This window comes from Myotis davidii, unplaced genomic scaffold, assembly GCF_000327345.1.
Source record: "Myotis davidii unplaced genomic scaffold, ASM32734v1 scaffold88, whole genome shotgun sequence".
Taxonomy (NCBI): domain Eukaryota; kingdom Metazoa; phylum Chordata; class Mammalia; order Chiroptera; family Vespertilionidae; genus Myotis; species Myotis davidii.
Window position 1 is genome coordinate 3,249,442 of NW_006300377.1, and position 10,515 is coordinate 3,259,956.

A 10,515-nucleotide genomic window follows, 5' to 3' on the forward strand; every position below is an offset into this window, starting at 1 on the left:
CTTAAGCTACATAATCTTTACTCCCTGGAATGGAGATAAGAAACGCCCTAACCTTTGTAATAGAAATTGACAGGATTAAAATCAACTGGTATAAATACAGATGTAACAAGACAATAAACGGCAGAACTTCTCTGGAGATCCAGACCAGAACTTGGCTGGAGATCCTGGCTAGGCTGCTGATCAGCTGAATGCTGTCTCTGTGTCATTCATTCTTCGCCGACTCCGTCTACACCTTTGGGAACCCCTGGACCTGCTGGGTTTGGACCCCCGCACTTCCTCTCTGTAAAAAATCAATAAAACATGTTGCATGAAAACAGCCAATAACAAAAATAGTATTTATAAGATTTTTTAAAAATATGAAATATAAGAAAGCCAAACTAGTAAAAGGCGACAGAAAACAAATCAGTGGCTGCCTGAGCCTAAGGATTGAGGCAGGAATTTGCTGCAGAGGGGCAAAAACCAACTTTTGGGGCTGATAGAAATGTTCTCTCTTGATTGCAGTTAAATGGGTGTATACACTTTTCAAAACTCATTGACCTATACACTTTAAATGTGTGCTGTTAATTTTATGTAAATTATACTTCAGTTAAGTTGATTTTTAAAAAAACGCATACCACCACCTTTGTTTAGGCACTCATTTCTCATTTGGATGAACACAATACTCTCCTAAGTAGTATTCCTGCAGTTGTCTTCTTTAAACTCATATACTGGGCAGCAACCTAAGTGATCCATTTAAAACAAAGCTGAACTTGTCACTTCCCTGCATACAACCCTTTAATTACGCACCCTTAACTGGCCCATTAAAATAGCATATTCTGTCTTCTTTAGTCTGGCCCTTGACTATCTTTTTGGCGCATTTTCCATTACTTCCTGCCTTTCTTTTTGCTTATGATTCTCAGTTCCCAATACACACCATGTTAACCTCATTTCTTGTACCTGTACTCATCTCTCACCTCAGATTTTTGTCTAGTTTTACCTTTTAAAACTCAGCTCAGGACTCTCCTCCTCCAGATAGCATGCATGCATGTATGTATGTATGTATTTATTTTTTTAATTATAATAAATTTTTTTTATTGATTTCAGAGAGGAAGGGAGGGGGAGAGATAGAAACATCATTGATGAGAAAGAATCATTGATCAGTTGTCTCCTGTGCTGGGGTCCAACCCCAGCAGGTCCAGGGATTCCCCATAGGTGTGGACGGAGTCTGCGAAGAAGGAATGACATGGAGACAGCGTTCAGTTGATCAGCAGGCTTGCCAGAATCTCTAGCCACAATCTCCAGCCAAGTTCTGTGTCCATGTTCTCTTGCTAGGTTCTCCAGCCAGGTTCTCCAGGTTCTCCAGGTTCTCCAGGCAGGTTCTGTCACCAGGTTCTGTCTAGGTTCTCCAACCAAGTTCTGTAGCCAGGTTCTGTCCAGGATCTTTTGCCATGTTCTCTCCAGCAAAGTTCTTCTGTCTCTAGGTTCTGTGTAGCTTCTGTCTTCTAAGTTCTGTCTTCTAAGTTCTGTGTCAAGAGTTAAAGTGATTAATTACCCGCCTGGCACTTAGTTAAGAGGTTTTATTCCCTCCCTAACTTCAGGGGAAAATCCCTACCTGGGGAAACAACCTTTCTCGGAGAGGTGACCTTGGTTAAAACAGAGCGCCAAGAAGGTGAGCAAACATATTAAGAACAGTATTCCATATATGCCAGGTCCCTTCAAACAGCAAGGATCACATCCCACACTGGGGATCGAGCCCTCAATCTGGGCATGTGTCCTGACTGGAGAATTGAATTGTGACTTCCTGGTTCATAGGTCAATGCTCAACCACTGAGCACACCGGCTGAGCCAGAGAGCCTTTATTTTAAACATCCTTCTTTACATGTTTCCTTTCAGAGTTAAATGCTCTCAGATTATGTTTTTGGTTCATCATAACTTATATAAATATATTTACCATTTTGGCTTACTATGTTTTAAGTTCTCTCTCCCCCGCTAGATTGTGCACTTTTGACTACAGTGATTATGTGATATTTATATTTTGGATCCAGAAGGTCTGTTTCATAATAGGTACTTAATAAGTATATGTAGTAAGATTGAGTATAAATGTTAAGTGAGAAAAGAAGATAAAGGTACTATACATAGTATGATTATTACTATTTTGTTGTAAGCAAAACTCTTTGCATAGAAAAAAGACTAGGAAGATTTATATCATCATTTTAACACTTTAGTTTGGATGGTGAGATTAGTTTCTTTAATATTTTTGACAGCTTTGCATTAAAAACATTTAATGTACAATTATTTAATGAGACATAACCTAAAACACAGGCTGTATAACTTTGCATACTCAACTGAATTTTTGCATTTCTTTAGGTCCACAAGACAGTTACAATTTCCAATCCCTTAACCACAGATCTGGCTGGGGAGATTCCTGTTTGGTCAAAGACTGTATCAGTCCAACTTGAGACGTCAGAGGATCTGGGTACTACGTCTAGCACTCAGCAAGTAAAAAACCCTGGGATAACCCAGATTGCTATCCCTCTGCCAGTGACTCCCTCCTACAGTTATGCTACCCCTACCCCACACACCTCTTTCCAGAGCACCTCTGCACCATTTCCAGGTGAGGCCCTTTGCTTCTGCCCATGGAGATAGGATGGGAAAGTAGAACATTTGATCAAAATGTTCCCTTTTATTGGAAAGAAAGGAGGGAAGCATGCCTTTTAATTCTGTAGGTTAGAGAAAAAATAATCCTGTAAGTATCCCTGTAATCATAGGATTGAGGGCTCTCAGTCCTTTTCTCAACAGGCCCACTACCTATGGGAGTTTATGAAGCTCATTTTCTCAGAGCCAGATTCCACTGTGCCTGGGACTTAAAGGCATAAAATTCAATTAAGTAATGTTCAAGGAATCAAGCAAGCAGAGGCCACTGGGAAGAAACAGTTGGATCTGTGCACCCATTTGCCTTCTGTATAGCTGAGTGTAGGCCAGATATTTATCTCTGATTGTGACAGCATCTTTATTTTTTTAAAGCAACCCATAGGAAGATTTATACTTAGAATATTGCCTGAACAAGTCTGTGCTTCATGAATGCTGCTCTAAGGTATTAGCAGGAAATGGTTAATCAAGGAAACCAAGTTGATCTTCAACTCCCAAAAAAGTCAAAAGGGTGAAGCAAAGCCAGTAAAAATGATTCTTTGCCAAATTTTAATTTCCAAGGGTCTTTTTAAATTGTAAATAATGTAAAAATTTGGGTTTTAATCCTGTGGCACTAAAGTAACCTTTTTATTCAGACAAAATGCCTGTAATTTTTGGTATAATTGTGAAAGGTTTGGACTGTATTGCATTTTTGTCCATTATACTTTATCTGAGCATAGCGATTTCTTTTCTTTTTTTGAGAGTCACTTCAGAGAATTCTATTTCCACCTCCTGGGGTGTCTAAATGGTGAAGCTTCCATATTGGAGATTTTATTTCTCCCAATGCATGCAGTGTTCCCAAGCAGACAGATAAATTTCAAATTTCATATTTGTCTAGGAAGCTTTCTCACGTTTAGTCTTGAAATGTAGGTGGACTAGCCAGTTATTTGATTTAAGCTCTATAGTTCTAAGATCCCGTACCAAATGAACAATTATTGCCAGAGAAATAAGATTAATATAATCAGTGTTTCTCAACAGCCTGTAAATATTTTGGGCTGTTACAACTATGGAGAAGGGGGTGCTGCTGACATCTGGTGGGTAGAGGCCAGCGATCCTGCTAGATATCTTAGAATACACAGGACACAATTTTTCCCACAACAAAGAATTATCTGGTCCAAAGTGTCAAAGTTGAGAAATCCTAACATGTATGAAATAGCTGGTGAATAGTATAAAAGACAGTATATAGCTATTAACTGATGTGGTATTCAAAAAATGCTAAAGTAGTTCAAGAAGTAGATCAGTTTGAACTGAAATGGTCTGAGAAAATTTCTTGGAGAGAAGAGTGGCTTTGAACTAAAAGCAAAGTATTGTATTTAGAATAAAGAAAACTCACACCCCAGTTGAATTCCCGAAGAGTAGACTTCAATACCCTGACTGTGTGGCTCAGTTGTTTGACTGTTGTCCCGTGCACAGAAAGGTCACTAGTTTGATTCCTGTTCGGGCACAATACCCAGGTTGTGGGTTCAACCCCAGTTGGGGTGCAACCAATCCATGTTTCTCTCTGACATTGATGTTTCTCTCCCTCTCCCTCACCCTTCCTCTCTCTCTAAAACAAATACATACTTTTTTTTTTAAAGAGTAGACTTCAATGGGAACACAAGACGGAAAATGAATATAACTAGAGACAGAATTGGGTAGAAAGCATGAGATGGTATAATTAGAGGATAATGATTCTCTAGTACCAGGTTATGAATTTGGCCATAAACATGGGGGGGGTGGGCATCTTGAGTAGGAGAGTAACATGGTGGGTGAATATTTTAGAAAAATTTAATGATGGTGGGTATTTTAGGAAAACAGAATGGATTAGAGTGGGGAGGGCTAACAGAAGGAAGAATAGTGAAGATTCTTGGAAGTTGGAATGGAAATAAGTCTGGCTTTGTGATTGACACATGCTTTTCTTCTAGAAACTTCATATCTATTTTTTAATTGACTTGAGAGAGAGAAAGAAACGTTGATTTGTTGTCCCACTTATTTATGCATTCATTGATTGATTCTTGCATGTGCCCTGACCGGAGATTGAACCCACAAGCTTGGAGTATCAGGATGATGTGCCAACCAACTGAGCTACCTGGCCAGGGCCTTCATATATGTATTTTTTAAAAATATATATTTTATTGATTTTCCACAGAGAGGAAGGGAGAGGCATAGAGAGTTAGAAAAATCAACGAGAGAGAAACATTTATCAGCTGCCTCCTGCACACCCCGTACTGGGGACGTGCTTGCAACCAAGGTACATGCTCTTGACCAGAATCGAACCTGGGACCCTTCAGTCCGCAGGCCGATGCTCTATCCACTGAGCCAAACCAGTTAGGGCCATATATGTATTTTATTTAGAAAATTATTTATCAGCATGAAGATGATTCTTGAAACAGTTAAGCTCTGTTTATGAGCTCTATACAAACAGAGCTTAAAGGTAGACCACAGTTAAAATACAGTATAGAAAAACTTAGAGAAAAGTAGAATAATATGGTGTCGTGATAGCAAAGTTTTAATATATCGAGGCAGTCAGCAGTATTAGATGCCACGGAAGTGAAGGATGAGGGTGGAGAAAGCTATTTGATCTGCCAAGAAGCAGTTTGTTAATGGCCTCAGAAGATTCTGTTCAGTGGAAAAGTGGAGGCAGAATCAAATTTCAGGCAATTAGAGTGGATAAATAATGAAGATATGAAGGCATTAGCTGAATATTGTTTATCAAAGAAATTTGGCCACGGAAGGATAAAAATGAGATAGCTTGGGTCTAATTTCTTTCTTTCTTTTTTATAATATATATTTTTATTGATTTCAGAGAGGAAGGGAGAGGAGAGGGAGATGAGAGAGAATCATTGATTGGCTGCCTCCTACACGCTCCCCACTGGGGACCGAGCCCGTAACCGGGGCATGTGCCCGGACCGGGAATCGAACCATGACCTCCTGGTTCATAGGTCAATGCTAAACCATTGAGCCACACTGGCTGAGCGAGTCTAATTTCTTATCTCTTGTATATTTTCTTTGTTTGCAGTTATAAAGAAACTGGTCATATCTGCTGGAGAGAATGTCCAGATTACCCTGCCTAAGAATGCAGTCCAGTTAAATGCATATGTTCTCCAAGAGCCGCTTGAAGGTAGTAAAACATCCGCTTACATTTGGGTAATGTTTTAATTTATAATGAAATGTTTTAATTTATAATCTACATAACTCATTTACTCACTGCATCAATCCTATGAGAATAGGATATAGTATGCATGTGCACAAATATATATGTGATACGGGAGGCGATATAACAATGTTTGAGATCATAGGCTTTAATGTCAGGCTTGGATTCAAATCCCAACTCAGCCGATCATTAGCTGAAAGATTTTAAGCAAGTTATTTAGTTTCTCTAATTTCTATTTCTTTCTCAGTAAAATCAGATGATTTCTACATCATTAGGTTACTTTAAGGGCAAAATTAAATGGTATATAAGACATCCACTTCTGTGCATAGCATATAGCTGATGCTCATTAATGGTGGTATTATACCAAAAGAGGGAGAAACTGAAGCTTAGGTTGATCTCTTTATTTTGGCCAAACAACTAGAAAATAGCAGGTATAAAACTTACAGAGAAGTTATTCAAGACTACTGCTACTGTAAATTTGTTACTTAAAAAAAAAAGACAGGTCCAATATAATATATAAAACTCAAATTTATAAAATACATAAATTAAGGGATGATTAATTCATTGTTTAAGAAAACTTTTATAATATAAACATCACTTTCACCTTTGAAATATCCATTAATATACCAAGGTTTGACTTATAAACACATACATATCCTCTTAAGACTATGACATGAAGTGAACACACTGTGATGGAAAATGATTGCATTGGGTCTATATTACTGTCATTTATAAGATTAGTCAAGTAGAATGCCATACTCGATTCAGGAAGGGGTACTTCCATTTTAGGTATACACATTTCCAGTACAGTACTTCTACTTTCTGGGCCTCATATCAAATTTAGAACCTAAATGCCCTCCCTCTCTGTTGTATATTTCTGTCCTCAAATTGAGTTTTCCTTGTCAATTCATTCCACCTTTAGAGAAGTTTCTTGTATTTTTTTTATCCTCACCCAAGGTTATACTTACTGACTTTAGAGAGAGGGGAAAGGAGGGAGTGAGGGAGGAGAGAGAGAAACATCAATGTGAGCATGAACATCTATCGGTTGCCTTCCCACAACCTTTCAGTGTACAGGATCATGCTCCAACCAAATGAGCCACACCAGCCAGAGTAAAGAAGCTTTTTTCTCTCCTCCTCTGGTGTTAAGATGAATGGGTTTGATGGTCGTTGAAGGTGATGGTGAGGAAAGAACTGCCTTGAGCTGCCATTGCTTCCACTCTTTGGTGAAAGATATGCTAGGCTGTACTGTATTTTCTTTTCTAACCTCTGTTTGCATGTACATTTCTGTGGGTTAATATTGCCTTGTATTTCAGTATTCTAAAGCACATCAGTTCAGAAAGAGATTCTTTTCAACTCTCCATTCCCCAGGTTCAGATAAAGTGGATATTTCAAACTTTCAAAGTGTGGGGACAGTGAGGGTAGGACCAGCTATGCCTGCTCGTCATCCCCCTTCTGTGGCAGCCCCTGACGTATCTCTAAAGATCCCTCCAGGGTTTGGAGGCACAGTTTTGAAAACCACTGCCCTAAATTATTAAAACCAGCAATCTGTCTAACAGACCTATACTTAGTCATTCCTACCCTTAGATAAATTTCTGGCTGTAAGGAATAATTCATCCCCTGAACTTTTCTGTCCTAGGATTATTGTCCTTTTTGGAAATTTGTGTTGTTAGCCACATATATTATAAAATTGTCAGTTCCCAAACTAGTGTGGGTCTAGTTTCTGTGTGGAAAAATATGTTCAACTACAGTTGAAAGAAATGTCATCTCCTACACCAGTTCTACTTCTACTGCTTCCTCCCTGCTCCTTATCTAGCCCAGCTTCTCCGTGCACATTTGTGTGGGCTGACAACTGGCCAAAAGAAAACTAGTGTTTTGGAGAGGAAGGTGGAGTAATAGATCTTGTATCTCAGGCTTATAAAAGAATATCTGGTCTTAAGATGAAGGCTATCTTAGAATTAAGTTCTATGTGTTAACTTTAACTTTTGAACTCGTGAAATAAGAAAAAGATGAGCATTCACTGCTAAGCATTTGAGATTTCTTATGTTTCCTTTTATTTTTTACTTTGGGGTATAACTTAAACTAAACCTTCCTACCAAATCCCACTCTTTACTAGCCAGACATGCATTTTGTTCCCCAAAATTTAAGACCATTTTAACTGGGGATGGATTCCATTTAGATAATGGCATTCTATCTTTGACTTACCCAGTCATATAGTCTGAGCTACAAATGAGGACCATTTAATGCTTCATTTGATCTTAATTAACTTCAGTGGGGCTGTTTAAGTGGGCCATCCCCTGCCATCTTCTGCAGTGTTATTTCGCTCAGCTGGAATGAAGCAGCTCTTTTAACTCACCAGGGTGTGATGACCTCAGTGAGTCGAGCATTGTTAGCATTCTGTAAAAAGCTATTTTTGAAACATGTTATTTAGAAGTTATTGCTTTGTTGCAAAAGAAATTTTACAAGAAAATGGCCTTTGTTTCCAATGAGTTCATCTGTAGTGGCTGGTAGGGCATGCATTTTCTTTGGCATGCCACACCAAGAGAAACCTGGTATTTTGGGGGAGGGTTGGTCCTGAGTAGGGTGGATATGAGGCAGTATTGAGCATTGCTGGGAGAAAGTGGAAGAATCCCTGACTATGGCTGAGTTAGCATAACATACCCTTTCTTTCAACAGAATGTTTGGTTTCCCTATAGGTTTTGGAGTGAAATCTTAAAAACTAAGGTCTTGTCAAGGTTTAGAATAGATTTGTTATTGGCAGACTGTGTGGCTGCCCTCTTTGTGTGTAGGTGTGTGTTTTGATGATTTTTGTAACTGTCCTTCCATAGGAGAAACCTACACCTACGACTGGCAGCTGATTACTCATCCTAAAGACTACAGTGGAGAAATGGAAGGGAAACATTCTCAGATCCTCAAACTATCCAAGGTGAATTCGTATCCTGTTATTTGCAGGACCGGGTTAGAGGTGTTGACCATTTAAAACAGTTTATAATATAGAATTTTTTTCTGTCAACACTTAAGTTGGAAATAATGTTTCAGAAGTGAATCCTTCAAAAATCTTGACTGGCTGACATCCAGTATTTGTTAGTATGTGATTCTCAAATTTTCATTTATGATGAAAAGACTGTATAAGCATGGTGGTGATAGCTTTTGAGTGCGAATATATGCTCAACTGCTTTTAAGGGTAACATAAGAATTTTAGAATTTGGGAAATAAGGTAAGCTATTTGTGGCCACATGACTGTAAATTGGCTCAGTCATTTTTTTCTAGACTCACTGTAGTTATTTAGAGCCATAGAATTGACATATTCTTTAGTCAAGCAATTAACTTCCTTCCTTCCTTACTCCCTTCCTTCTTTTCTTCCTTCCTTCCTTAACAACTGTTTATTGTACACTAGTTATGTGGCAGGCATTGTTACCAGTGAGTTAATTTACCAGAGATACTGACTGAAGACAAGTAACCTTAACATGGGATTCACTAGGTCAGTGTAGGGGATGTTGAAACCCTAGAGAGTCAAAGTAGATTTTTTAGAGTTTGTCTAGTTGGGTCATGAAAGGTTTCTAACTTAACTGGATAAAGGGTAGAGTGATAATACTATAAGCAAGGGAGGTAATATGTCCACTGGACCAAATATTAGACAGAAAATGTGGGAAAAAGAATTATATGTGGTTGAGCCTTACTAGACCCTGTGGTATGAAAAGAGCAGTGGCACAAGTAAGTTGGGGAGATACAGAGGCCAGATTGCACAGAGCCTTTGTAAGGACTTTGAATCTTGTCCAGAGGGAACATGAGCCTTTGAAAGATTTCAAGCAAGATAAAGACATGTTCATATTTTCAGTTTGGAAAGATCACCCAGACCACAGATTGAAGGAGATAAGACTCAAACCAGGGAGACCATTGAGGAATCTGTTGACAAATGTAGGTGTGAAATGATAATAGCTTGAGTAAAAAAAACCTAAATAAATAAAAATTTAAAACCACCTATTGAGTTCATACCATATGCTAGAAACAGTACTTTTATGCAATTATTTTAATATTCATAACACCCCCAAGATGTAGATATTAATATATGTTTTATAAATTGTAAAATGAAAAATTGGAAAAATAAAGTGATTTGGTCAAAGTTTACAAAACTATTAAATGGTACTTTTGAACAGGAACTTTCTGTCTCTAAAGCCCTCCCCCCAGTACCTTTAACAACTGTGCTATGATGAATGGTTAAAAACTAAGGTGATGGTAGTGTGAATGGAGAAGTGATTGGATTGGAGAAATATTATGAGGTTGACTTGATGATAAGACTTGATGATCAATTAATTGGGTGAAGGTGTTGAAGAGAAGTCTAGGATAATTCTAGCCTTTGACTTAGGCATGTTAGTGGATATTGGTGTGAATATGGTGATATTCACTGAAATGAGCACAGAAAGAGGAACAGGTTTATGAGATTTGTAGATGATTAATTCATTTTTAAACAGAGTGAGTTTGAGGTACCTGTGAAACATTTGAGTGCAGGTGTCCAACAAGGGTAAGGGATTGGAGATCTGGGCTAGAGAGATAAATTTACACACCAACTTCAAATAGATGACAATTGAAGCCATGGTAATAGATGAGATCATCCAGAGAGTGTAGAATGAAGAAATAAATGGTCTGTGATTGGAATGTTAGGGAACACCATCATTAAGGGAAAGAAGAAATTGAAGAAAATGAGGAGTGGGCAGGGA

The 10,515-nt window shown here is 38.3% G+C and overlaps 1 protein-coding gene across 5 annotated transcripts in view; it reads left to right on the plus strand.

The window, feature by feature from the left end:
* The window catches only part of KIAA0319L (KIAA0319 like), a 119,056-nt gene that overhangs the window by 77,940 nt on the left and 30,601 nt on the right, over positions 1-10,515 (plus strand). For all 5 annotated transcript variants that reach the window (XM_015572836.1, XM_015572837.1, XM_006777316.2 and 2 more), the window contains exons 4-6: positions 2,347-2,593; positions 5,666-5,767; positions 8,626-8,723. In XM_015572836.1, coding sequence (XP_015428322.1) covers positions 2,347-2,593; positions 5,666-5,767; positions 8,626-8,723 — 447 coding nt within the window. The remainder of the gene's footprint in view (positions 1-2,346; positions 2,594-5,665; positions 5,768-8,625; positions 8,724-10,515) is intronic.